We start from the raw sequence: 27,825 nt of genomic DNA, 5'->3' as shown, positions 1-27,825 counted from the left end.
ACTCACATTTAAAAGAGTTGCCTTTTTCTGGGCAAACTTCGTCACAAACTTTAATCATGCAGTTTTTGATGAAATCCCCCTCCGTAAATGGCCGGGCTGATTTAGCGATCTCTTCTGCCAAAATAAAACTGGCCTTGACAGCAGCCTGGCCTTGTGATTTGGCTTTTTTGAACAGAGCCTGTCGAGATTTGAGGCCTCGTTTTAATTCCTCTGCCTTTTGTAGCCTTTGTTCCATGTCCATATTCTTGTTTTTGTCCGCGTGTTTCGTTTCATAATGTCGTCTCAGATTATACTCTTTCAGTACCGCCACACTTTCTCCACACAGAAGACACACAGGTTTTCCAGCTACCTTCGTGAACATATACTCCGACTCCCACCTTGTTTGAAACCCCCGGTTCTCAGTATCCACCTTCCGTTTTGCCATTTTTGATGGGTATCTGAAAGTTAATTTTACTGTGATGCTGACGACTGCTGTGCCAATAAATATTGAAATGAAGCAGCCTACTGCTCGGTGCGTCACCTTTGCATTGTGGGAAATGTAGTATTGGTGCGTGTAAAAGATCTGCGGGCTGCCGGCTTGCTGCGGGCCGGTTCTAATAATAAATCAAGATCATCCCAGGGGCCGTAAAAAACCTTCTTGCGGGCCGGATGTGGCCCGCGGGCCTTGACTCTGACATATGTGATTTACATGAACCCCCAGCACACACACATACACAATTTGAGTAGATTTCTACTTTTATTCATGTATATTTACACATATAAAAAATAAGGACATATGTACAATGATAATAAATATCGACATGTTTTTACAAGCGAAATAATTTACTTAACATCCTTTCATAAACATTAAAAGATTGAGAACTGTTTGTTGTTTGCCAGAGGAACTTTTGCAACTTAAAGCCAAAAAGGAAATGAATAATAATAATAATGGTAATATAATAATATTAATGAAAAACAACAGAATAAAAAGGCTTAGATGAGAAGATTGTGGAAAGCGGTGTTTATGACCGTTCAGAGTGTAATCTCCAAAAAGACAGTAACTGCTCATTTGGTCCAAAATGAGTTAATGTCATTTCTGCTACATTAAATACATGCTTAATCATGTGGACAAGTATCCTGCCTCTATTGTATTGTGTTTTGGAGAACATGGGGGTCATGTTAGTAGTAACTGCATAAAGTTACTGTTAAACCAAGGTAAATAAAAGCTTTTTTTCTCAGATCCACGCTATGAGCAGTTACTGCCTTTTTGCTATATAGATCCAGAATTGCACATGCAGATTTTGGGGGGGATTGTGCCTTACATCACTTTTGTGAGTTTGATGGATCATTTTCTTCTAAGAGAGTTTTATGACATATCAGACATAATGTCCAAGGATTTTTTTTTTAAATACATAATTATAAGACAAATCAGTTAAATATCTATACCAATCTTAATAGCTCCTGTAGCTTGAATTCACAGCAATGTTAATAGATTGTAAAGTGTCTGAACCAGTGCTTGGTAACATATTCAATCTACTCATATTAAATGGATGTATAAATATTTCAGATCTTGTATCAAACCTCAGATCATGAAATCACGAGTTATCATTTGGTTAAAAGGAAGTTGCTTTGCTTGGTTGGTCCTATGACGCTCTGATGATTTGTTTACTTTCTCATGTGCTAGGAAGTCAGGGATCGGCATCTAAACAGGATGTTGACCATCCACAAGCTTGTTGCCTTCTGAAGAAAATTAATCTCTAAATAAAATATGCAGGAAAGTTCCAGGCATGAGAGTTCTTTGAACTGAAGTTGGACAGACTGTTGAAACTTAAATATCGAAGTGGAATAATAAAATAATATCTAATAATACACCTTTTCAAAAAAACAACTGCAGTCTACTTTGGCTTATCCGAAGGTGAAGAGGCACAGCGAAAGTAAACATGTTAAGAAGATGGACAATTTCATGAACAAGTCCTTAACAACTCTTAATCATAAATTACACTTTATTTTAGTAGAAAACATTAGTGTCTGCAAAAGTTTGAAACATGATACACTTCTTTTACAATTATGATCATGTCATCAGAGATGTGTACAGTACATTTGCAGAGAGGATCATGCAACACTAGGATGAACTAACCACTGATGGCCAAGTAAGTACCTCTTCAACCCAGGGATCATTACAATATTCTACATCCCCTTCAGCTGTCTCTAGTATACATTTTGGTGAGAAAGAAAGAAACATCGTACTCCTCTTGTTCCTCCTTTGTTTTGTGTTGTTCTCTGGTCCCTGCAGATGTGTCACAAAGCCACCCCTGGAAGACAAAGCACATGAAGAGGAACAGGATAGAGTGGGCACACATAGTGATATATAGTCCCTGCAGCAGTAAATTTAATTGTATATGCAAGGCTGTAAAACTTGATCGTGGCAGTTATTTTTCTGGATAGGTCTTTGGGTGTCTCTTAGGCTGGTCCCAGATTTGTTTGTACTGTCTTGCCAACTCCTACATCAACTCCCACGCCAAGTCATAACAATGACCTAGTAGTTGGAATGACAGCACAAACAGATCTGGGATCAGGATAGGTGTCTGTAGGCTTTCAGAGAGAGAGCGAGCGAGCCATACCTCTGATTGATGAGCCTCTGATCGCTCTCTGGAGCCGTTGGTTTGTCACAGGCCATTCATCTATCTTCCATCTGTTGTCTGCTTGTCCCTCTAACAGCACAGGCAGTGTGGGTTTACAGTTCAGTGTCTATCCTTCTCTCTGAATTCAGGCTTTCCACAGTAGCGCCAGGTCATTCTCTGGACATCGGTAGGTAGGTAGGTGGGTGGGGTTTAGGGAAATAAGGGGTTAATAAAGGGTGTGTCTAGGACAGGTACAGTGCTGTGGCCCGTCCCCTCCAGGACACACTACTACATCCACCAGGATAGGCATTCAGGGCAGTGCAGGGGAGGGAGGGCTTCTTTTGGCAGTTTAACCCATCCACCACCCCCGCCCTTACACATACATATTATAAAGCACTTGTTGAGACATCCACTGCAGTCGCAACAGTTTAGTGAGAGTTGACCTACATTCCCCCGTGTCATCCCCACTACATGACTGAAAGCAATGCCTTCGTCTCATCTCAAATTCAGAATAATAAGTGAATGTGCTGTTGTAGGTTCTGTTGTGGGATTATGTCAAACAAAAATGTCCATAATCACATCACAAGGAAGTGTATCTGAATGGGTTTAACTGAAATTCCCATGAACCACTTGTGTAAATGTGTAGTGCAGTTATTGTAAAAGTAGTACTAAAAATCAATTTACTAGTGTGGAGGTTATTTGGGGAGATATCTACCTTGAGCAGGGATAGGAGAGGTTTGTACATGCTTCTCTCACATTCTCATTCACAGAGGGGTGCTTTAAAGCCATTGGTCTCCATTTGTTGCTTCTGTAGTCCGTAAGACATAGAAAAACAACACAAAAAATGTCTTAATTTAAATTGTCACAATATATCAATGTGGCAGGGATTGAAGACTTTCTCAGAGGAAAGACTGACAAGGTAAAAAAAAAAGTACAAATCGAGCCGAGAAAGTCTAATTGAGAGTTTGTCCTTCATGTAAACCCTCTGTGTCTTTCACGCAAAGCTCCCTCCATTTTCTCTCTCTTCATCCCTCCCTTTCCTTCCCAGGTTTAACCCCCGGAGAGAGGAACGTGATTGTCGTCTTGCTTTTGAGATTAATTATGTGACTCTCACTCTCTTTGCTCACAAATACAAAATCGACTCCCATACTCCCATGTTAAGTGTAGAAAGCGAAAAATTCTCCAACAGAACAGAAAAAAGGCAAGCCAGCTCCTCCATCTTTCAGTCAGTCGACTCGTACTGCTTGATTATTGGATGATTGGTATAGCGCTGAAGCTACAATCCTGTCATGAGTTCTTGGTCCTATCTTATCATGAAGCAGTGCTCTCAGGAAACCTTTCCATTTGTTTGACTGCCATGCTTGAGGTGTAGGCCCTCTGCGTTCAATTGTCTTTAAATACAGAATTTACACAGCTTGAGATTTGCACAGCGAAAGCAAGTTAAACTGCTGAAGAAGTTCAAATGTGACAGCCAGTTTGGCGTATGGAACACAATAATAACAGGAACGGATGGAACACAATAATAACAGGAACGGATGGAACACAATAATAACAGGAACGGATGGAACACAATAATAACAGGAGCGGATGGAACACAATAATAACAGGAGTGGATGGAACACAATAATAACAGGAGCGGATGGAACACAATAATAACAGGAACGGATGGAACACAATAATAACAGGAGTGGATGGAACACAATAATAACAGGAGCGGATGGAACACAATAATAACAGGAGTGGATGGAACTCAATAATAACAGGAGCGGATGGAACACAATAATAACAGGAGCGGATGGAACACAATAATAACAGGAGCGGATGGAACACAATAATAACAGGAGCGGATGGAACACAATAATAACAGGAGTGGATGGAACACAATAATAACAGGAGCGGATGGAACACAATAATAATAGGAGCGGATGGAACACAATAATAACAGGAGTGGATGGAACACAATAATAACAGGAGCGGATGCTGATGAATATTCGGCGTGTGTGTCACATCACATGCTCTGTGCTAAAAGCGTCTTCTGCCAGTCACAGAGTCAGCCAAACGAGCAAGAGCATGGTGACAGTGGAGCCGAGAAAGAGAGAGAGAGGAGGGAGGTAGGTTAGTTGCCGTTCGTTGTCTCTTGTTTTGTTTTTTCATTACGGCAGGCGTGGAGAAAGACTACACAGACGACTCTTCAGGGTTGGCGTCAGGCAGCACGCTCCTCTGCTGCAGGGTCCGACGCAGCTCCTCCTTGAAGGGGCTGGAGTAGTCGTTCCCGCCCCCGCCCAGCCCTCCTCCACCAGAACCACCCCCGCTAACCCTCTCCTCCCCGGCCGAGCTCAGGTTGAGGCGGATGTAGCCGTTGCTGCCGGAACCCCTGATGTTGGTAAGGCTGAGCCGGCTGGGGGAATGGATGGGCTGGCCGGGGATGGTGCTGGGAGACGCTGTTGGAGCGTGGTGGTGAGACTGGCTGCTGGGGCACAGGGCGTGGCCCGGAACGATCTTCAGCGAGCCGTCTGAGTAGTAGTAGTTGGCGCCCGTCTCCCAGAAGCGGTCCTCGTCGCTGGGCATTTTGCTGGGCACGAAGGTGGGTGGCTCCTTGGGCAGGGTTATGGGGTAGACCAGGGTGCTCTCCAGAGGCTTCATGTCCGCCCCTTTACCTAGGGCCAGCTTCAGACGTCTCCTCAGATACAGAGCTGCCACCAATAGTAATAAACAGGCGGCCCCCAGGGTGATCACCAACACCCAGAACAGACCCATGCTGCCGTCAGGGGCCCGGGCCGCCATGACCACAGGGGAGCTGGCCACCACCGACACCTGGTAACGCTCCATCTGAAACTTGACCCCCTGCTCCTCGGAGTAGCACACGTAGCGTCCCGCGTGCACTGGCATGGCGTTGGGGACCACCAGAGCCTTCAGGGCCTGGTCGAAGCGTGGCCCTCCGGCCTCCTCGTCTCCTAGCTGCAGCTCGCGGTCGTTGAGGACCCAGGAGGGCTGGGCCAGGTTGGACACCAGCTGGCAGGGCAAAACCATGTCTGATTCTACCACTACTGTCACATTCCTCAGCCGAGAGTTGTCTGGAAGAGAGAGGGTATGTGTTAGCCAAGATGTGTTAACCAAGATGTTTATATCCTGAACTCTAAGTTCAACTCATCAACTCTAAGTTCAATTGAGTTCAATTCACTCTATTAGATTATCTCTATTAAATGATCAACTCTTAGTTCAACTCAACAAAAAAATGATCAATTCTAAGTTCAACTCCATTCAACTGGTGGTGATAGCTGTAGTAACCAGCTATCACCACCAGGGGCCACCAGTCCAGTTTCTCTTTCCCACCCACCAGGGCTGGGGATGGCCACAGGCTTGTCAAATTTGGCTTTGCCCCTACTGAATCTCTCCAGCATCAGATCTTGGGATAGGGAGGAGGTAGACCTGTGGGACAGAGAGCACAGAGAACAGGCATTAATAACATGTCTTTCTGCTATACTGTCTGAGAAGCCTCCACTGAGCTGCTGCTGGCACAGTTAGACCCAGCCCACAGAGCAGGGGCAGAAGGGAGAGGAGGGGGGAGCGAAGGGGGGAAGCAGAACCCCTGAGCAGGGGCAGAGGGGAGAGGCAGACATGCTCACCCGCGGTGGAGGTCGATGCGGACACAGGCGCGGCCCTCGCTGTCCCAGGCGCAGTAGGGGTCCCGGGACAGAAGGCAGTCTGGCTGCGACTGATAACGGCTGCAGTTAGCCAAGGGCAGCTGGAGCACTTCTGAACGTGAGCCAATGTACAAGTACTTCTGCAGACATAGACAGAGAAAGAGGGAGAGAGAGAGAGGGGTGGAGACAAGAGGGTAAAAAGAGAGGGTGGGAAATTTAAAAATAACAATTCAGAGAGAGGGCAGCAGAGATAATAGGATAATCATTCTAAATTACAATAACATTTTGTTCTGCTGGAGAGAAGAGTTTATTATGAAATCGCTGGCCATGAAAAGCCTGGTTTAGTTAGATAAGGATCAGCACGAGTGTAATGCCAGTCAACATGTGAGTGTAATGCTGTGAAACAGAGGTGATGAGTAGGGCCAGGAGTCACATGGTAATCTGATAGGATAATGGTGATGAGTAGGGCCGGGAGTCACATGGTAATCTGATAGGATAATGGTGATGAGTAGGGCTGGGAGTCATATGGTAATCTGACAGGATAATGGAGATGAGTAGGGCCAGGAGTCACATGGTAATCTGATAGGATAATGGTGATGAGTAGGGCTGGGAGTCATATGGTAATCTGACAGGATAATGGAGATGAGTAGGGCCAGGAGTCACATGGTAATCTGATGGGATAATGGTGATGTGTAGGGCCAGGAGTCACATGGTAATTTGATGGGATAATGGTGATGTGTAGGGCCAGGACTCACATGGTAATCTGATGGGATAATGGTGATGAGTAGGGCCAGGAGTCACATGGTAATCTGCTGGGATAATGGTGTGGGTAGGGCCAGGAGTCACATGGTAATCTGATGGGATAATGGTGCTGTGTAGTCACATGGTCAGAGAAGACTCTTGTCTCCAGTGATGGCCTATGTGTAAGTAAGCATTGTCCAAGCCAGAATGGCCCATAGGTAAGGACATTTTTTGTAGTGTGAGAAAGCTTGATGCACATATACACCTTGTCGGTCTGTCTATGTGTAAAGCTGGGGAAAACTCCAGACCCTAGCGATGGGCCATGATGGTGTAAGGCCAGGGATACTTCCTGGGCTTTAGTGACAGTCAGCTATATGGGCGGCAGGGTAGCCTAGTGGTTAGAGCGTTGGACTAGTAACCGAAGGGTTGCAAGTTCAAATCCCCGAGCTGACAAAGTACAAATCTGTCGTTCTGCCACTGAACAGGCAGTTAACCCACTGTTCCTAGGCCGTCATTGAAAATAAGAATTTGTTCTAAAATGACTTGCCTAGTTAAATAAAAGGTAAAAATATGGAGGGCTGGGGAAAACTCTTGTGCCTAGGTAGGGTTGCAAAATCACTGGAATGTTCAATAAATGTAACTTTTTTCCAAAATTCTGGTTGGAGGAATCAAGAGGGTTATAAGCAGGAAATCCAGAATCCTCCAACAAGGATTTCTGGAAAACCAGGGAATTTATTGAAACCCTAGCCAAATGTTGAGTGTTACCTTGGTGTGAGAGATGGTCAGGCTGTCCACTGGCTGTGGAGAATCAAACAGCTGTATCTCTTCAATCACATGGGCCTCCGAGCCAAAGATCACTACCCTCTGTAACCAGCCGTCTGCTACAGGAGGAGAGGGGGAGGGGAAAAGGAGAGAAAAGAGGGCAATGAAAGAGAGTAGGAGAAGAGAGGAAACGCAGAGGAGAGAAAAGAGGATAGAACGATATGAGAGAACAGATGGAAAGAGAGGAGAGGAGGAAATATTGTGGAAGGAAAAGAGAAGAGGGAATACAGAGGAAAGGTAGGAGGCAGAAGTTGGTAAGATGAGAGGAGAGAGATATATAATGTCAGAATATTGTACTGTAGTTTTCTATATGAGTAGTATTGTGATCAAGGTTACATCCCCTGCTTTGAATGGCGATTGAGCTGCTGCTGCTGCCGGCGGTGTGACATTGTGTGTCTGTCTGGGTGTATGAGGCTTTTATGAGCAGAGATGTGCTGTGTGTGTTGCGCCTGCCCTGCCTCCCACCCTCACCACAGTGGGACTGTTAAGGATAATGTTAGGGACTGACCCTGCACACTACAGGAGCCTGGCACAGAGCAGAGCAGCAAAACACACACACACACACACACACATCATGCTCCTCTCTCGTTGTGTCGGGAATTTCGGCTAATCCCCCAATCCCATCCTCCGTTTCTAACCGCCCTCGCCAGATTTGTTCTCTCGGCATAAGCTATCGTCCTGCTGCAGTTAATAGCTAATCAAGCCTGCAGCCCAATTGGCAGTGTGTACATCTGCCAAGGCCCCAATTGAGTATGTGCTGTGAAGCACAGCAGCAGGGAGCCTGCCAGGCTACTGAGCCCATCGTCACTCTGACAGTTATGGGCCTCCAACACACCGCAGGCACAGTAAGGGAAACACTCTGCACTGCAGTGAGTGGAATTATAAATAGCTAGTAGGCTATTATAAGTAGCTAGTAGGCTATTATAAATAGCTAGTAGGCTATTATAAGTAGCTAGTAGGCTATTATAAATAGCTAGTAGGCTATTATAAGTAGCTAGTAGGCTATTATAAATAGCTAGTAGGCTATTATAAGTAGCTAGTAGGATATTATAAATAGCTAGTAGGCTATTATAAGTAGCAAGTAGGCTATTATAAGTAGCTAGTAGGATATTATAAATAGCTAGTAGGCTATTATAAGTAGCAAGTAGGCTATTATAAATAGCTAGTAGGCTATTATAAGTAGCTAGTGGGAAGTACTGTAGTTGGAGTAAGATGAAGTTGTCCTGAAACTGCCTGAACACTGATATCTTGTAAATTGTGGGTCTTGTTTTTTGGGGGAGATTGGGGGTAAAGTAAATTGATCGTACATCTGTGGTTCAGAGCAACTTCTCTAGCATATTTAGTGAGCATACCGGGTTCATCTGGGCCCTGTCAGAAGGTACCATAAACATACCTACTGTATATTCATCATTGGTAGGTACTTATAGAGCATGTTGTATTCCCTGTCAGCGGTTACCTGTTCCTATGAACAGCATATAGTTCTACATAGTTACAGTGCCTTCAAAAAATATTCATACTACTTGATTTATTTTGTTGTGTTACAGCCTGAATTCAAAATTGATTTAATATATGTTTTTTCTCACCCATCTACACACAATACTCCATCATGACAAAATTAAAACATGTTTTTGGAAATGTTAGCAAATGTATTGAACATGAAATATCGAAATATCTCATTTACAAAAGTATTCACACCCCTGACTCAGAATCACCTTTGGCAGCGATTACAGCTGTGAGTCCAATCTGTACCATAGATTTTCAAGCTGATTTAAGTCAAAACTGTAACTAAGCCACTCAGGAGCATTCAATGTCGTCTTGGTAAGCAACTCCAGTGTATATTTGGCCTTGTGTTTTAGGTTATTTTCCTGCTGAAAGGTGAATTAATCTCCCAGTGTCTGGTGGAAAGTAGACTGAACCAGGTTTTTTTTTTATCCTGAAAAACTCCCCAGTGCTTAACGAATACAAACATACCCATAACATGATGCTGTCACGCCTTGGTCTTTAGTATTTTGTGTTTTCTTTATTATTTGTTCAGGCCAGGGTGTGACATGGGTTTTTTGTATTGTCGTATTGGGGTTTTTGTAGGCATTGGGGATTGTGGCTGAGTAGGGGTGTTTAGAATAGGCTTGGCTGCCTGAGGCGGTTCTCAATCAGTCAGGTGAGAGTCAGAGTCAGGTGATTCTCGTTGTCTCTGATTGGGAACCATATTTAGGTAGCCTGGGTTTCACTGTGTGTTTGTGGGTGATTGTTCCTGTCTCTGTGTAGTATTCACCAGATAGGCTGTAATTAGGTTTTCACGTTTCGTTTGTTGTTTTTTTGTATTTATTTTGTTATTTCATGTATCACTATTTTTCTACATTAAAGAACACGAGTAACCACCACGCTGCATTTCGGTCCTCTCCTTCGACAGACGAACGCCGTTACAGATGCATCTACCACTACGTTGAGTGGTACTCAGTAATGTGTTGTATTGGATTTGCCCCAAACATAACAGGACAAAAAAGAGAATTGCTTTGCCACATTTTTTGCAGTATTACTTTCGTGCCTTGTTGCAAAAATATTGCATGTTTTTCAATATTTCTTATTCTGTACAGGCTTCCTTCTTTTCACTCTGTCAATTAAGTTAGTATTGTTGATCCATCCTCAGTTTTCTCCAATCACAGCCATTAAACTCTGTAACTGTTTGAAAGTAACCATTGGCCTCATGGTGAAATCCCTGAGTGGTTTACTTCCTCTCCGGCAACTGTCTGTTCTTTGTGTTTGAATCAGTTATTGAAATTCAGTGCTCGACTGAGGGATCTTACAGATAATTGTATGTGTGGGGTACAGAGATGAGGTAGTCATTTATAAATCATGTTAACTACTATTATTGCACACAGTGCGATTCCATGCAACTTTATTATGTGACTCGTTAAGCAATTAAGCACATTTTTAATCCTGAATTTATTTAGGCTTGCTATAACAAAGTGGTTGAATTCTTAAATTTAGACATTTCATATTTTCATAGAAAATTAATTTGTACAATTTTCTAAAAACATAATTCCACTTTGACATTATGGGGTATTGTGTTTAGGCCAGTGACACAAAATGTAAGCCATTTTAAATTCAGGCTGTAACACAACAACATTTTGAAAAAGTCAAGGGGTGTGAATTATTTCTGAAGTCACTTTACCTGCACCAATGAACAGTATTCAGTTGTATAGTTATATAGTTGAATATAGTTATCTGTGACTATGAACAGTATATAGTTGTATAGTTATATATAGTTATCTGTGACTATGGACAGTATATAGTTGTATATAGTTATCTGTGACTATGGACAGTATATAGTTGTATATAGTTATCTGTGACTATGAACAGTATATAGTTGTATAGATATATAGTTGTATATAGTTATCTGTGACTATAAACAGTATATAGTTGTATAGTTATATAGTTGTATATAGTTATCTGTGACTATAAACAGTATATAGTTGTATAGTTATATAGTTGTATATAGTTATCTGTGACTATGAACCGTATATAGGTGTATAGTTACATAGTTGTATATAGTTATCTGTGACTATGAACAGTATATAGTTGTATAGTTATATAGTTGTATATAGTTATCTGTGACTATGAACAGTATATAGTTGTATAGTTATATAGTTGTATATAGTTATCTGTGACTATGAACCGTATATAGTTGTATAGTTACATAGTTGTGTATATAGTAACCTGTGCCAATGAACAGCATGTTGTATGCACGCTGGTCCAGGGAGCTGACCCGGTCCACTGCCAAGCGGGTGAAGTTGATGCCCTTGGTGAGCAGTAGGGGGCGAGCCTGAGCCTTCTCCTCCATCAGAGGGTGCTTCTTGGCAAAGTTGAGAGTGGCGTCTGGCAACTGAAGAGAGCTGTTGTAGCCGTTCTCCCTATGCCAGCTTGTAATGCACTGCACCGTGAAGAAGAAAGGAGAGAAGACAGAGAGGAGAGAGAGGGAACAGAGAGAGGTGAGGGAGAGAGAGAGGGAACAGAGAGAGGTGATTGAGAGAGGAAGAAACAAGGAATGTTAGTTGTGGGACAGGCTGGCATCGTTGTTGGCTCTGATCGCTCTCCAGACTCCCTTCTCCCTGTCTAACTCACTCTCTATTCCTCCACTATACCCCTTCTTCATCCCTCTCTCCTTTTGTCTCTCCCTCCACCCTCACCCCCTCCCTTCACCCTTCCCCCCTCCTCCTCCCCCCACCGCCCCATCATCCATCACTCACCGCTCCGGGCCGTGGGCTGGGGACAGTGCCAGTGTATCGTCCCCATCTCTGGGAGCCCTCTCTGTACTCCTTATACGGGCCGTCAAACACCTTCTTCACCTCCCCTATCTGGTAGTGACACACCGCTGACACATCCACATCACCCCTGGGACAGGAGATAACAATAAAAAAATGGGCTTAAGATGATCAAATCAAATTTTATTTGTCACGTGACGAATAGAACAGGTGTAGACCTTACCGTGAAATGCTTACTTACAAACCCTTAACCGGTTCAAGAAATAGAGCTAAGAAAATATTTACTAAATAAATTAAGTACACTTTTTTTATACAAGTAACACAATAAAATAACAATAACGAAGCTATATTATTTATTTATTTATTTAACCTTTATTTAACTAGGCAAGTAAGTTAAGAACATTCACTATTTTTACAATGACGGCCTACCCCGGGCCAAACCCACCCCTAACCCGAACGACGCTGGGCCAATTGTGCACCGCCCTATATACAAGGGGTGTCACGCCCTGACCGTAGAGAGCTTTTTATGTCTCTATTTTTGGTTTGGTCAGGGTGTGATTTGGGTGGGCATTCTATGTTCATGTTTCTATGTTTTCTATTTCTTTGTGTATGGCCAGGTATGGTTCTCAGTCAGGGACAGCTGTCTATCGTTGTCTCTGATTGGGAATCATACTTAGGTAGCTTTTTTCCCCTCCTTCTGTGTGGGATCTTGTTCTTCGTTTGTGACCAGGTATTTTGCACTATGAATCTGTTCGGTCGTTGTTTTCGTTATTGTTTAATTTAGTCTAAAAGCTTCACTTCAACAATAAATATTATGTGGAACTCAAGGAACGCTGCGCCTTGGTCTCATCCTTCTGACGACACCCGTTACAAGGGGTACAGGTACTGAGTCAATGTGTGGGGTTACAGGTTAGTCGAGGTCATTTGTATATGTAGGTAGGCATAAAGTGACTATGCATAGATAATAAACAGCGAGTAGCAGCAGTGTAAAAACAAAGGGGGGGTCAATGTAAATAGTCCAGGTGGCAAGGGGGCAGCAGGTAGCCTAGTGGTAAAAGCATCGGGCCAGTAACCGAAAGGTTGCTGGATTGAATCCCCGAGCTGACAAGGTACAAATCTGTTTTTCTGCCCCTGAACAAGGCAGTTAACCCACTGTTCCCCAGTAAGCTGTCATTGTAAATAAGAATTTGTTCTTAACTGACTTGCCTAGTTAAAAAAATGTTTTTTTAAAATGAATTGTTCAGCAGTCTTATGACTTGGGGGTAGAAGCTGTTGAGGAGCCTTTTGGACAAAGACTTGACGCTCCGTTACCACTTGCCTTGCGGTAGCAGAGAGAACAGTTTATGACCTGGGTGACTGGATTCTTTGACAATTTTTGTGGCCTTCCTCTGACACCACCTAGTATATGGATGGCAGGAAGCTTGGCCCCAGTGATGTACTGGGCCGTATGCCCTACCCTCTGTAGTGCTTTACGGTCGGAGGCCGAGCAGTTGCCATACCAGGCGGTGATGCAACCGGTCAGGATGGTGCAGCTGGATCTGAGGACCCATGCTAAAGCATTTCAGTCTCCTGAGGGTAAAATGTGTTGTCTTGCCCTTTTCACGACTGTCTTGGTGTGTTTGGACCATGATAGTTTGTTGGTGATGTGGACACCAAGGTACTTGAAACTCTGGACCCGCTCCACTGCAGCCCCGTCGATGTTAATGAGGGCCTGTTTGGCCCTCCCTTTCCTGTAGTCCACGATCAGCTCCTTAGTCTTGCTCACATTGAGGGAGAGGTTGTTATTAGCTAGGTGTGTTGTTTCTGTAGTCATTTTACATTGTCTGTTTGTATGACATAGGATATGGAGAAATAGGATGATGGTTGTGTTTTATTAGGAGAGAATAACTTATTTTTTATATAACAGAATTGGAAAAGTCCATCCCAGGATGTTGGTGGCACCTTAATTGAGGAGGACGGGCTCGTGATAATGGCAGGAGCGGAATAGGTGTAATGGTATCGAGCTCGTGGTTACTATGTATTTTATGCTATTCCATTAGCGCCGTTCCAGACATTATAATGAGCCGTCCTCCCCTCAGCAGCCTCCACTGAAGTCCAACTATACACAGAGAAGACACATTAGCTGACTCAAGGCTAGTAAAACTGTAATTTTGGGTATAAAATAATATCTTTAAAAGAACTGGAAAAGTTTATAGACTTAGAAGTCACGCCAGGCCAGTGTTAGCAAAAGTGCTATGTTGGACAGAGAGATTCTCTTTGGCACATCTAACTCCCTGGCAGTGCTATTGTGTCTGCGTCCCAAATGGCACCATATTCCCTATATTGTGCACTACTTTTGACCAGGGCTCACAGGGCTCTGTTTAAAAGTAGTGCACTATTTATGGAATAAGAGCCATTTGGGGACGCAGACAAACGCTATTCTCTTTGGCACATCGACTCCCTGGCGTTAGTGTTATTGTGACTCACCACTGGGCGTGGAAGATGCCATAGAAGGTGGTGGTGCGCCAGTCGATGCCTGGCAGGGTGAAGACTTCCCGCAGGTTGTTGAAGGTGACGTGGCGTTCAGGGAGAGAACACACCAGCCTGGCCTTCTGGAAGGTGGTCCACTTCTTCTGCAGGGTCCTGGTGCCCCCCAGATCACCCTAAGAGGAGAGACACATGGTCAGTCAAGGGACAGGAGTCAGAAGAGGTGCCATAACGCCAGTAGGGTGTAAAAATCTCTTTACTTCCATAATATTTGCTGATGGTTTTTGACGGAATGGGGTGAGAAGAGTGAGATCACCCTGCTGTGATAAACAGACAGACTGGGGATAGAGGAGTTAGGACGTAGTCTAGGGAAAGGAGTTCATCCAGACCACCAGGAAAAACAACGGGTCGTATAATGCAATGATAGTGGATGGTCAACTCTGAGCTCATAACTCGTAACTTCTCTTGATAACCATTGAACCCTAATAAGGATAGAACTGGGTGAGAGGAGTGATTTTAAAGAGTACAACGGAAGTGTGTGAGTCTCAGTGTAAATAGCCAGTGTGTGTGTGTGTCAGAACCACAATGTCCTAACAATTCACCAGAATGTCCTGACAAGGTAGGAAACTTTTTTCATGTCCTGAATGTGTTAAAATGCAATTTTATGCTTAAGGGTGAGGTTTAGGGTTTGGGGTTAGAAGGGCTAGAGTTTGGAGTTAGAGTTAGGAGTTAGAGTTAGGATAAGGATTAGGTTAATTATGGAGCATGCGAATTTTCGCAGTCTTTAAAAAAAAATCGCGCAACATTTCAGCGCCCTGCTATTCATGCCAGGAATATAGTACGTTCATTTGGTTAGTGTGTGTGGCTAGGAAACAGTCAGACCTTTCCAAAACTGTTTAAATCACGCCTGTGCCATTTACAGAACGTGCGTTTCGGTCGAATAGTGCATGAAAATCTGTTCACTGAAAATGTAAAAATATATTCTTCCGCGCCTGCAGGCAATTGTTTACAGAGAACAGAATTAAATAGAGCCGAGTTCTCATTGGCTACAGCTTCCCCATGCTGTCTAGAGTTACGTCATTAGTTTCGCAATTGATTCTTGGTCTAACCCAAACAAGGGAACTACTTTCCTACTGGCACCGCCCAGATTTTGGGGCGACCGTTTCGAAACATATTTTTCTCCACGGACAAGGTAACGATTTCACACCGCCTCCTGAGGTATTTTATCGCTTATTAACGTGTACTAATACCTAAAGTTGCATTACAAAAGTATTTCGAAGTGTTTTGTGAAAGTTTATCGTCGACTTTTGGCATTTAAAAAAATGACGTTACGTTATGAAATGCTAATTTTTTCCTCCAATTCCAAGGTATTCCTAGCTCGATATCTAGGCTATATATGGACCGATTTAATCGAAAAAAGACCCTAAATGATGTTTATGGGACATCTAGGAGTGCCAAGAATGAAGCTCGTCAAAGGTAAGGAATGTTTTATATTTTATTTCAGCCTTTTCGTTTGCGAGCGCTAACGAAAAATCTGTCGTTTTTGTGACGTTGCAGTATGTGAGGCTGCATGGTACAGATAATAGCGTCTCATGCTTTCCCCGAAAAGCATTTTACAAATCTGACTTGGTGGATAGATTCACAACGAGTGTAGCTTTAATTTGGTATATTGGATGTCAATTTTTATGAAATTTTGATTTTTATCATAAACTATGCGTGGTGCACTTGAAATTTCAGAAAATTCGATTCCCAATGGGGAAGCGCTTCCATAACAAGTTAAGGGTTAAGGTTAGGATAAGGATTAGGTTAAGGGTTAAGGTTAGGATAAGGATTAGGTTAAGGGTTAAGGTTAGTAGTTATGATATGGGTTAGGTTAAGGGTTAAGGTTAGGTAAGGTTTAGAGTTAGGAGTTAATATAAGGGCTAGGATCAGGATCAGGTTTAGGGTTAAGGTTAGGAGTTGGGATAAGGGTTAAGGTAAGGTTTAAGGTTAAGTTTAGGAGTTAGAATAAGGATTAGGTTAAGGGTTAAGGTTAGGTAAGGATTAGGGTTAGGAGTTAGAATAAGGATTAGGTTAAGGGTTAAGGTTAGGTAAGGATTAGGGTTAGGAGTTAGAATAAGGATTAGGTTAAGGGTTAAGATTAGGTAAGGTTTAGGGTTAGGATAAGGGCTAGGATCAGGTTTAGTGTTAGGTTAAGGTTTAGGGTTAAGGTTAGGTAAGGTTTAGGGTTAAGGTTAGGAGTTAGGTTAAGGTTTAAGGTTAACATTACAACATATTATGCATTAGATACAACGGAGCACACTGTGACAGAGGAATAAGATAAAATCGATCAACCCAGAGATTACCATTCACTCCATCTGGGGAAAGATAAAGTGAGATTACCATTCACTCCATCTGGGGAAAGATAAAGTGAGATTACCATTCACTCCAGCTGGGGAAAGATAAAGTGAGATTACCATTCACTCCATCTGGGGAAAGATAAAGTGAGATTACCATTCACTCCATCTGGGGAAAGATAAAGTGAGATTACCATTCACTCCAGCTGGGGAAAGATAAAGTGAGATTACCATTCACTCCAGCTGGGGAAAGATAAAGTGAGATTACCATTCACTCCAGCTGGGGAAAGATAAAGTGATGACATGGGAAGGTGAGCATTTCCTGTTACATTTTTACTCCCCAAAAAGTCCTGAAAATTCCCGACAACAAATCTGTGTGTGTGTAACCATATATGCGTGTAGCCTACCTTGCAGACACGGGCCACCCTGGCCACAGTGAGCTCTGTGTCACAGTCCAGCTCTACAGCTCTCTCACTGAAGAAGAAGTAGATCTTGTCATCGTCACCTTCCTTACTGCCACTGCTCTCCCTCACCAGGGCTGAGCCCACAAAGTCAGGCTCTGAGAGAACAACACACACACACACACACACACACACACACACACACACACACACACACACACACACACACACACACACACACACACACACACACACACAGGAGCATGAGATGTGAACACACACACACACGTACAGATGTAGGATCTAAATTTGAGCCAGTTTAATGCAGCAGGAAAATAATGTTGTAGGGGATGATAACCCTAACCCCTAAATCACAAACTTTAGAAGCTTGAACACATTACAAGTTAGCATTTCCTTCTATGTAGGAAAATTCTCAGCAACAAAAGAGTGTTCATATTAAGATCCTACATCTGTATGCCCGCACGGTCCCACTCATGTGCACACAAACACATGCACGCACACACACACACACACAGCCACCTCCACTCCCTCTAATATAATGTAATGTTTTACCCTCTAACCTCGTCTCATCTAATACCCTTCCATCATCTTCCATTATCTCTCTCTAACACCTCTTCCCTCATGTATCACTCCTGTCCACTCCTCTAACCTCATCTCTCCACCTCTCACCCCTCTACCAGGCTTTTTCACACTCACCTGCTTTTTCCATCTCTCACTGCCTCCGAGGTCCTATTAGCTAGCCCCTAACCTCTCCATATCTCATCTCCCTCTCCAACTCTTTCAGTTCCATCTTCCCCTCTCCCTCAATTCCTCCATTTACCTCTCTCATTCTATCCTTGCATTCTTTTTACATACCTCTCCCCCTCTCTCTCTCCTCCCCTCCTCATTTAACCCCCCCCACCACCACTCTCTCACCGTTGAGCCAGGCCGGCAGGTATTCACTCTTCATGCTGTAGTGTTGCTGTCCCAGGTTCCTCAGGATCACAGGCTCAGTACCCAGGAAGTTATTCAGTGTGGCAGAGTACAGCTCCTTGTCTGGGAGACACAGAGACAGGCAGGATGAGCACCATTACAGAACATTTACACAAAGAATAAAATAGAGTAGAATAGAGTGAAATAGATGGCTTACCCACTATGAGGCCTGTGTGGCCTTTGGCAGGGTCGTAGGGACACTTGCCCTTCCCATCCTCCAGGGAGCCAGGGTTGAGACTGAAGTGGTCAGCATTCTGTGGGTTGACAACAGGACACACGCAGAGACACACACACAGACACACAAATACACAGAGACACAGGTGGTCAGTGCATGACTAACACAGCTCCGGGCTCTGTCTGTCCGTGACAACCGTTCTAACAGGAGCCACAGTCCTCGCTCCCTGCCTTCGCCACACCGTCTTATCATATCTCCGTCAGGCAGGTACACACACGCACGCACGCACGCACGCACGCACGCACGCACGCACGCACACACGCACACACACACACACACACACACACACACACACACACACACACACACACAGCCAGATACCACTGCCTCGTTTGCATGGGATATTCTTTCCTTTGACACAGACGATTCGGTCGTATGGGGAGGATGTGGTGTGGAGGTGTCAGACAGAAGATAGAAGACATGACACCATGTCACTGGTGCTGCTAGCTGTGACACCACCACAAGGACAGATCAACTCTAATATCACCTCCAGACAGAGTGGACTGAAGACACAGATTTAAGGTCAGGAAGTGACTGAGACCTTGTTGGTCCTAAATAGCACCCTATTCCCAGGGCTCTGGTCAAAAGTAGTGCATTAAGAAGGGAATAGGATGCCATTTGGGACTCTGCCATTGAGAGCCACTCACGATGTAGGTGCACTTGGGCTGGAAGGCGAAGGTTCCACAGGTGTAGAGGTGGGTGTGGTTGTAGCTCTGCAGGAAGCGGATGTAGTTGAAGCACTCTGTCTGTGGGAGAGGAGACTAACACTGAAGCATAATATTCTACGATTCATAGCAATAATCATCAACTCAGTCTAATGAAGTACTGGAATGTGAACAGAAACTTGAAGGATCCGTACCTGGTTGTTCTTGCCCTTGGCAGAACACTCTCTCTTCTTCTCCTGTGGTGCTGGCCACTCAATCTGCGAGAGAGAGATAAAGAGAGGGAGCGATAGAGGGATGGGTGAGAGAGAGAGAGAGAGACAGTCATGAGTGCAAGAGAGACAGTCACAGAGAGTTGGAAGAGTGAGGTAGAGATGTCTTTATTCTTTTGTAACTTCTGTGAGTGTAATGTTTACTGTTAATTGTTATTGTTTATTTCACTTTTGTTTATTATCTACCTCAGTTGCTTTGGCAATGTTAACATATGTTTCCCATGCCAATAAAGCCCTTAAATTGAATTGATAACAGCGAGAGAGATAGAGAGAGATGGATCAGAGAGAGAGAGATTAATTTAGAGACAGTGGGAGGAGAGAGATAGATGGTGGGGAGAGATAGAGAGAGATGGAATTAGAGACAGTGGGAGGGACAGAGAGATGGACCAGAGAGAGAGAGAGATGGATTTAGAGACAGTGGGAGGAGAGAGAGAGTGGGGGACAGAGACAGTGGGAGGAGAGAGAGAGTGGGGGAGAGAGACAGTGGGAGGAGAGAAAGACAGTGGGGAGAGAAAGACAGTGGGGGAGAGAGAGACAGTGGGGGAGAGAGACAGTGGGGGAGAGAGAGACAGTGGGGGAGAGAGACAGTGGGGGAGAGAGAGACAGTGGGGGAGAGAGAGACAGTGGTAGGAGAGAAAGACAGTGGGGAGAGAGAGACAGTGGGGAGAGAGAGAGACAGTGGGGGAGAGAAAGACAGTGGGGGAGAGAGAGACAGTGGGGAGAGAGAGACAGTGGGGGAGAGAGAGACAGTGGGGAGGGAGAGAGACAGTGGGGAGGGAGAGACAGTGGGAGGAGAGAAAGACAGTGGGGAGAGAGAGAGACAGTGGGAGAGAGAGACAGTGGGGGAGAGAGAGACAGTGGGGGAGAGAGAGACAGTGGTAGGGAGAAAGACAGTGGGGAGAGAGAGACAGTGGGGGAGAGAGACAGTGGGGGAGAGAGAGACAGTTGGGGAGAGAGAGACAGTGGGGAGGGAGAGAGACAGTGGGAGGAGAGAGAGACAGTGGGAGGAGAGAGAGACAGTGGGGGAGAGACAGTGGGAGGGGAGAGAGAGTGGGGGAGAGAGACAGTGGGAGGGAGAGAGAGACAGTGGGAGGAGAGAGAGTGGGGAGGGAGAGAGACAGTGGGAGGGAGAGAGACAGTGGGAGGAGAGAGAGTGGGGGAGAGAGACAGTGGGGGAGAGAGACAGTGGGAGGGAGACAGTGGGGAGAGAGACAGTGGGAGACAGTGGGGGGGAGAGAGACAGTGGGAGGAGAGAGAGAGTGGGGGAGAGACAGTGGGAGGGGAGGTGGGAGGAGAGAGAGTGGGGAGAGAGAGACAGTGGGAGGAGAGAAAGACAGTGGGGAGAGAAAGACAGTGGGGAGGGAGAGACAGTGGGGAGAGAGAGACAGTGGGGAGAGAGAGACAGTGGGGAGGGAGAGAGACAGTGGGGGAGAGAGAGACAGTGGGGGAGAGAGACAGTTGGGGAGAGAGACAGTGGGGAGGGGAGAGAGACAGTGGGGGGAGAGAGAGACAGTGGGGGGAGAGAGACAGTTGGGGAGAGAGAGACAGTGGGGAGGGGAGAGACAGTGGGGAGGGGAGAGAGACAGTGGGGGAGAGAGAGACAGTGGGGGAGAGAGACAGTTGGGGGAGAGAGAGACAGTGGGGAGGGAGAGAGACAGTGGGGAGGGAGAGAGACAGTGGGGAGGGAGAGAGACAGTGGGGAGGGGAGAGAGAGACAGTGGGGAGAGAAAGACAGTGGGGAGAGAGACAGTTGGGGAGAGAGACAGTGGGGGAGAGAGAGAGACAGTGGGGAGGAGAGAGACAGTGGGGAGGAGAGAGACAGTGGGGAGAGAGACAGTGGGGAGAGAGAGAGACAGTGGGGGGAGAGAGAGACAGTTGGGGAGAGAGAGAGTGGGGAGAGAGACAGTGGGAGGAGAGAAAGACAGTGGGGAGAAAAAGACAGTGGGGAGAGTGAGAGAGACAGTGGGGAGAGAGAGACAGTGGGGAGGGGAGAGAGACAGTGGGGGGAGAGAGAGAGTGGGGGAGAGAGACAGTGGGGAGGAGAGAAAGACAGTGGGGGAGAGAAAGACAGTGGGGAGGGAGAGAGACAGTGGGGGAGAGAGAGACAGTGGGGGGGGAGAGAGACAGTGGGGAGAGAGAGAGTGGGGGAGAGACAGTGGGAGGAGAGAAAGACAGTGGGGGAGAGAGAAAGACAGTGGGGAGGGAGAGAGACAGTGGGAGGGAGAGAGAGAGTGGAGGAGAGAGACAGTGGGAGGAGAGAGAAAGACAGTGGGGGAGAGAAAGACAGTGGGGAGAGAGAGACAGTGGGGAGAGAGAGAGACAGTGGGGAGAGAGAGACAGTGGGGAGGGGAGAGACAGTGGGGGAGAGAGAGACAGTGGGGAGAGAGAGACAGTTGGGGAGAGAGAGACAGTGGGGAGGAGAGAGACAGTGGGAGGGGAGAGAGACAGTGGGAGGAGAGAGAGAGTGGGGGAGAGAGACAGTGGGAGGAGAGAGAGTGGGGGAGAGAGACAGTGGGAGGGAGAGAGACAGTGGGAGGGAGAGAGACAGTGGGAGGAGAGAGAGTGGGGGAGAGAGACAGTGGGAGGAGAGAGAGACAGTGGGAGGGGAGAGAGAGTGGGGGAGAGACAGTGGGGGAGAGAGACAGTGGGAGGGAGAGAGAAGAGAGACAGTGGGAGGGGAGAGAGTGGGGAGAGAGACAGTGGGAGGGAGAGAGAGTGGGGAGAGAGACAGTGGGAGGAGAGAGAGAGTGGGGAGAGAGAGACAGTGGGGAGGAGAGAGACAGTGGGGAGGGGAGAGAGACAGTGGGGAGAGAGAGACAGTGGGGGAGAGAGAGAGACAGTGGGGAGAGAGAGACAGTTGGGGAGAGAGAGAGTGGGGGGAGAGAGACAGTGGGAGGAGAGAAAGACAGTGGTGGAGAGAAAGACAGTGGGGAGGGAGAGAGACAGTGGGGGAGAGAGAGACAGTGGGGAGGGAGAGAGACAGTGGGGGAGAGAGAGAGTGGGGGAGAGAGACAGTGGGAGAGAAAGACAGTGGGGAGAGAGAAGAGAGTGGGAGGGGAGAGAGACAGTGGGGAGAGAGAGACAGTGGGGAGGGGAGAGAGACAGTGGGGGAGAGAGAGAGTGGGGAGGGGAGAGAGACAGTGGGAGGGTGGGGGAGAGACAGTTGGGGAGAGAGAGACAGTGGGGAGGGGAGAGAGACAGTGGGGAGGAGAGAGAGACAGTGGGGAGGGGAGAGAGACAGTTGGGGGAGAGAGAGACAGTGGGGGGGAGAGAGACAGTGGGGAGGGGAGAGAGACAGTGGGGAGGAGAGAGACAGTGGGGAGAGAGAGACAATGGGGGGGAGAGAGACAGTGGGGAGAGAGAGACAGTTGGGAGAGAGAGTGGGGAGAGAGACAGTGGGAGGAGAGAAAGACAGTGGGGAGAGAAAGACAGTGGGGAGGTGAGAGAGACAGTGGGGAGAGAGAGAGACAGTGGGGAGGAGAGAGACAGTGGGGGAGAGAGAGTGGGGGAGAGAGACAGTGGGAGGAGAGAAGACAGTGGGGGAGAGAAAGAGAGTGGGGAGGGGAGAGAGACAGTGGGGGAGAGAGAGACAGTGGGGAGGGAGAGAGAGACAGTGGGGGAGAGAGAGTGGGGGAGAGAGACAGTGGGAGAGAAAGACAGTGGGGAGAGAAAGACAGTGGGGAGGAGAGAGACAGTGGGAGGAGAGAGAGAGTGGAGGAGAGAGACAGTGGGAGGAGAGAAAGACAGTGGGGAGAAAAGACAGTGGGGAGGAGAGAGACAGTGGGGGAGAGAGAGACAGTGGGGGAGAGAGAGACAGTGGGGAGGGGAGAGAGACAGTGGGGAGAGAGAGACAGTGGGGGAGAGAGAGACAGTTGGGGAGAGAGAGACAGTGGGGAGGGGAGAGAGACAGTGGGAGGAGAGAGACAGTGGGAGGAGAGAGAGAGGGGGAGAGAGACAGTGGGAGGAGAGAGAGTGGGGGAGAGACAGTGGGGAGGAGAGAGACAGTGGGAGGGGAGAGAGAGTGGGGAGAGAGACAGTGGGAGGAGAGAGACAGTGGGAGGGGAGAGAGAGTGGGGAGAGAGACAGTGGGAGGAGGAGAGACAGTGGGAGGGGAGAGAGATTTGGGGAGAGACAGTGGGAGGGGAGAGAGAGTGGGGGAGAGAGACAGTGGGAGGAGAGAGAGTGGGGAGAGACAGTGGGAGGAGAGAGAGAGTGGGGGAGAGAGACAGTGGGAGGGAGAGAGAGACAGTGGGGAGGAGAGAGAGAGTGGGGGAGAGAGACAGTGGGAGGAGAGAAAGACAGTGGGGAGAGAAAGACAGTGGGGAGGGGAGAGAGACAGTGGGGAGAGAGAGACAGTGGGGGAGAGAGACAGTGGGGAGAGAGAGACAGTGGGGAGGGGAGAGACAGTGGGGGAGAGAGAGACAGTGGGGGGGAGAGAGACAGTTGGGGAGAGAGACAGTGGGGAGGGGAGAGAGACAGTGGGGAGGGAGAGAGACAGTGGGGGAGAGAGAGACAGTGGGGGAGAGACAGTTGGGGAGAGAGAGACAGTGGGGAGGGAGAGAGACAGTGGGGAGGAGAGAGACAGTGGGGAGGAGGGGGGAGAGAGACAGTGGGGAGGGAGAGAGACAGTGGGGAGGAGAGAAAGACAGTGGGGAGAGAGAGACAGTTGGGGGAGAGAGAGACAGTGCGGGGGAGAGAGAGACAGTGGGGAGGGGAGAGAGACAGTGGGGAGGGGAGAGAGACAGTGGGGGAGAGAGAGACAGTGGGGGAGAGAGAGACAGTGGGGAGAGAGAGACAGTTGGGGAGAGAGAGTGGGGGAGAGAGACAGTGGGAGGAGAGAAAGACAGTGGGGGGAGAAAGACAGTGGGGAGGTGAGAGAGACAGTGGGGGAGAGAGAGACAGTGGGGAGGGGAGAGAGACAGTGGGGGGAGAGAGAGTGGGGGAGAGAGACAGTGGGAGGAGAGAAAGACAGTGGGGAGAGAAAGAGAGTGGGGAGGGGAGAGAGACAGTGGGAGGAGAGAGACAGGGGGAGGGAGAGAGACAGTGGGGGGAGAGAGAGTGGGGAGAGAGAGACAGTGGGAGGAGAGAAAGACAGTGGGGGGAGAAAGACAGTGGGGAGGGAGAGACAGTGGGAGAGAGGAGAGAGGAGAGAGACAGTGGGAGAGAAAGACAGTGGGGAGAAAAGACAGTGGGGAGGAGAGAGACAGTGGGGGAGAGAGACAGTGGGGGAGAGAGAGACAGTGGGGAGGAGAGAGACAGTGGGGAGAGAGAGACAGTGGGGGAGAGAGAGACAGTTGGGGAGAGAGAGACAGTGGGGAGGAGAGAGACAGTGGGAGGAGAGAGACAGTGGGAGAGAGAGAGAGAGAGACAGTGGGAGGGGAGAGAGAGTGGGGAGAGAGACAGTGGGAGGGAGAGAGACAGTGGGGGGAGAGAGACAGTGGGGGGGAGAGAGTGGGGAGAGAGACAGTGGGAGGGGAGAGAGACAGTGGGAGGGAGAGAGTGGGGAGAGAGACAGTGGGAGGGAGAGAGACAGTGGGGAGAGAGACAGTGGGAGGGGAGAGAGATTTGGGGAGAGAGACAGTGGGAGGAGAGAGAGTGGGGAGAGAGACAGTGGGGAGAGAGAGAGGGGAGAGAGAGACAGTGGAGGAGAGAGAGACAGTGGGAGGAGAGAGAGAGTGGGGAGAGAGGCAGTGGGAGGAGAGAAAGACAGTGGGGGAGAGAAGACAGTGGGGAGGGGAGAGAGACAGTGGGAGAGTGGGGGAGAGAGACAGTGGGGAGGGAGAGAGACAGTGGGGAGAGAGAGACAGTGGGGAGAGAGAGACAGTTGGGGAGAGACAGTGGGGAGGGGAGAGAGACAGTGGGGGGAGAGAGACAGTTGGGGAGAGAGACAGTGGGGGGGGAGAGAGACAGTGGGGGGAGAGAGACAGTGGGGAGAGAGAGACAGTGGGGGGAGAGACAGTTGGGGAGAGAGAGACAGTGGGGAGGAGAGAGACAGTGGGGAGGGGAGAGAGACAGTGGGGAGGAGAGAGACAGTGGGGAGGAGAGAAAGACAGTGGGGAGAGAGAGAGACAGTTGGGGAGAGAGAGACAGTGGGGGAGAGAGAGACAGTGGGGAGGGAGAGAGACAGTGGGGGGGAGAGAGACAGTGGGGAGAGAGAGACAGTGGGGGAGAGAGAGACAGTGGGGGAGAGAGAGACAGTTGGGGAGAGAGAGAGTGGGGGAGAGAGACAGTGGGAGAGAAAGACAGTGGGGAGAGAAAGACAGTGGGAGGGGAGAGAGACAGTGGGGGAGAGAGAGACAGTGGGGAGGGGAGAGAGACAGTGGGGGAGAGAGAGAGTGGGGGAGAGAGACAGTGGGAGGAGAGACAGTGGGGAGAGAAAGAGAGTGGGGAGGGAGAGAGACAGTGGGGGAGAGAGAGACAGTGGGGAGGAGAGGCAGTGGGGGAGAGAGAGTGGGGAGAGAGACAGTGGGAGGAGAGAAGAGTGGGGAGAGAAAGACAGTGGGAGAGTGGGGGAGAGAGACAGTGGGAGGAGAGAAAGACAGTGGGGGAGAGAAAGACAGTGGGGAGGGAGAGAGACAGTGGGGGAGAGAGAGACAGTGGGGAGAGAGAGACAGTGGGGAGGGGAGAGAGACAGTGGGGAGAGAGAGAGTGGGGGAGAGAGAGACAGTTGGGGAGAGAGAGACAGTGGGGAGGGAGAGAGACAGTGGGAGAGAGACAGTGGGAGGAGAGAGAGAGTGGGGAGAGAGACAGTGGGAGGGAGAGAAAGTGGGGGAGAGAGAGACAGTGGGAGGAGAGAGACAGTGGGAGGGAGAGAGACAGTGGGAGGAGAGAGAGAGTGGGAGGGGAGAGAGACAGTGGGAGGGGAGAGAGACAGTGGGAGGAGAGAGAGACAGTGGGAGGAGAGAGACAGTGGGAGGAGAGAGATTTGGGGAGAGAGACAGTGGGAGGAGAGAGAGTGGGGAGAGAGACAGTGGGAGGAGAGAGAGAGAGTGGGGAGAGAGACAGTGGGAGGAGAGAGACAGTGGGGGAGAGAGAGGGGGGAGAGAGACAGTGGGAGGAGAGAAAGACAGTGGGGGAGAAAGACAGTGGGGAGGAGAGAGACAGTGGGAGGAGAGAGAGAGAAAGACAGTGGGAGGAGAAAGACAGTGGGGGAGACAGTGGGAGGGAGACAGTGGGGAGAGAGAGACAGTGGGTGGGGAGAGAGACAGTGGGGAGGAGAGACAGTGGGGAGAGAGAGACAGTGGGGAGGGAGAGAGACAGTGGGAGAGAGACAGTGGGGGAGACAGTTGGGGAGAGAGAGACAGTGGGGAGGGAGAGAGACAGTGGGGAGGGGAGAGAGACAGTGGGGGAGAGAGAGAGACAGTGGGGAGACAGTGGGGAGAGAGACAGTGGGAGAGACAGTGGGGGGAGAGAGACAGTGGGGAGGGAGAGAGACAGTGGGGAGGGAGAGAGACAGTGGGGAGGGAGAGAGAAGACAGTGGGGAGAGAGAGACAGTGGGGAGGGGGAGAGACAGTGGGGAGGGAGAGAGACAGTGGGGAGAGAGAGAGACAGGGAGGAGAGAGAGACAGTGGGGGGAGAGAGACAGTGGGGGGAGAGAGACAGTGGGGGGAGAGAGACAGTGGGGAGAGAGAGACAGTGGGGAGAGAGAGACAGTGGGAGAGGAGACAGTTGGGGAGAGAGAGACAGTGGGGAGGGGGAGAGAGACAGTGGGGGGAGAGAGACAGTGGGAGGAGAGAGAGAGAGTGGGGAGAGAGACAGTGGGAGGAGACAGTGGGGGAGAGACAGTGGGAGGAGAGAGACAGTGGGGGAGAGAGAGACAGTGGGGGGAGAGAGTGGGAGGAGACAGTGGGGAGAGAGAGAGACAGTGGGGAGAGAGAGACAGTGGGGAGAGAGAGTGGGGAGAGAGAGACAGTGGGAGGGGAGAGAGACAGTGGGGAGAGAGAGACAGTGGGGAGAGAGAGAGTGGGGGAGAGAGAGACAGTGGGGGGAGAGAGACAGTGGGGAGAGAGAGACAGTGGGGAGGGAGAGAGACAGTGGGGAGGGAGAGAGACAGTGGGGGAGAGAGAGACAGTGGGGAGACAGTTGGGGAGAGAGACAGTGGGGGAGAAGACAGTGGGAGGAAGAGACAGTGGGGAGGGAGAGAGACAGTGGGGAGGGAGAGACAGTGGGGAGAGAGACAGTGGGGAGAGAGTGGGGAGAGACAGTGGGGGAGAGAGACAGTGGGGAGAGAGAGACAGTGGGGGAGGGAGAGACAGTGGGGGAGAGACAGTGGGAGGAGAGAGAGAGACAGTGGGGGAGGGGAGTGGGGAGAGAGAGACAGTGGGGAGAGAGAGACAGTGGGGAGGGGAGAGAGACAGTGGGAGAGAGACAGTGGGGGGAGAGAGACAGTG

The 27,825-nt window shown here is 48.6% G+C and overlaps 1 protein-coding gene across 3 annotated transcripts in view; it reads right to left on the bottom strand.

Annotated features, from left to right (window-relative positions):
• Positions 1-1,964: 1,964 nt before the first annotated feature.
• Positions 1,965-27,825, bottom strand: part of LOC115140230 (semaphorin-4C-like) — a 138,801-nt gene continuing 112,940 nt past the window's right edge. The window contains exons 4-17 of one of the 3 annotated variants that reach the window (XM_029678459.2): positions 19,360-19,422; positions 19,148-19,246; positions 18,423-18,519; positions 18,209-18,328; positions 17,279-17,430; positions 14,536-14,711; positions 12,055-12,199; positions 11,525-11,738; positions 7,751-7,866; positions 6,227-6,384; positions 5,938-6,029; positions 3,316-5,674; positions 2,601-2,777; positions 1,965-2,291 (exon numbers count right to left, since the gene is read on the bottom strand). In XM_029678459.2, coding sequence (XP_029534319.1) covers positions 4,776-5,674; positions 5,938-6,029; positions 6,227-6,384; positions 7,751-7,866; positions 11,525-11,738; positions 12,055-12,199; positions 14,536-14,711; positions 17,279-17,430; positions 18,209-18,328; positions 18,423-18,519; positions 19,148-19,246; positions 19,360-19,422 — 2,331 coding nt within the window. In that variant the 3' untranslated portion in view covers positions 1,965-2,291; positions 2,601-2,777; positions 3,316-4,775. Of the gene's footprint in view, positions 2,292-2,600; positions 5,675-5,937; positions 6,030-6,226; positions 6,385-7,750; positions 7,867-11,524; positions 11,739-12,054; positions 12,200-14,535; positions 14,712-17,278; positions 17,431-18,208; positions 18,329-18,422; positions 18,520-19,147; positions 19,247-19,359; positions 19,423-27,825 lie in introns of all 3 variants that reach the window. The other 2 variants (XM_029678458.2, XM_029678461.2) reach the window with 2 other exon arrangements.

The sequence above is a fragment of the Oncorhynchus nerka genome, linkage group LG13, assembly GCF_034236695.1.
Source record: "Oncorhynchus nerka isolate Pitt River linkage group LG13, Oner_Uvic_2.0, whole genome shotgun sequence".
Taxonomy (NCBI): Eukaryota; Metazoa; Chordata; class Actinopteri; order Salmoniformes; family Salmonidae; genus Oncorhynchus; species Oncorhynchus nerka.
Note: the sequence above shows the minus strand (reverse complement) of the source record. Positions and strands in the feature narration are given on the sequence as shown.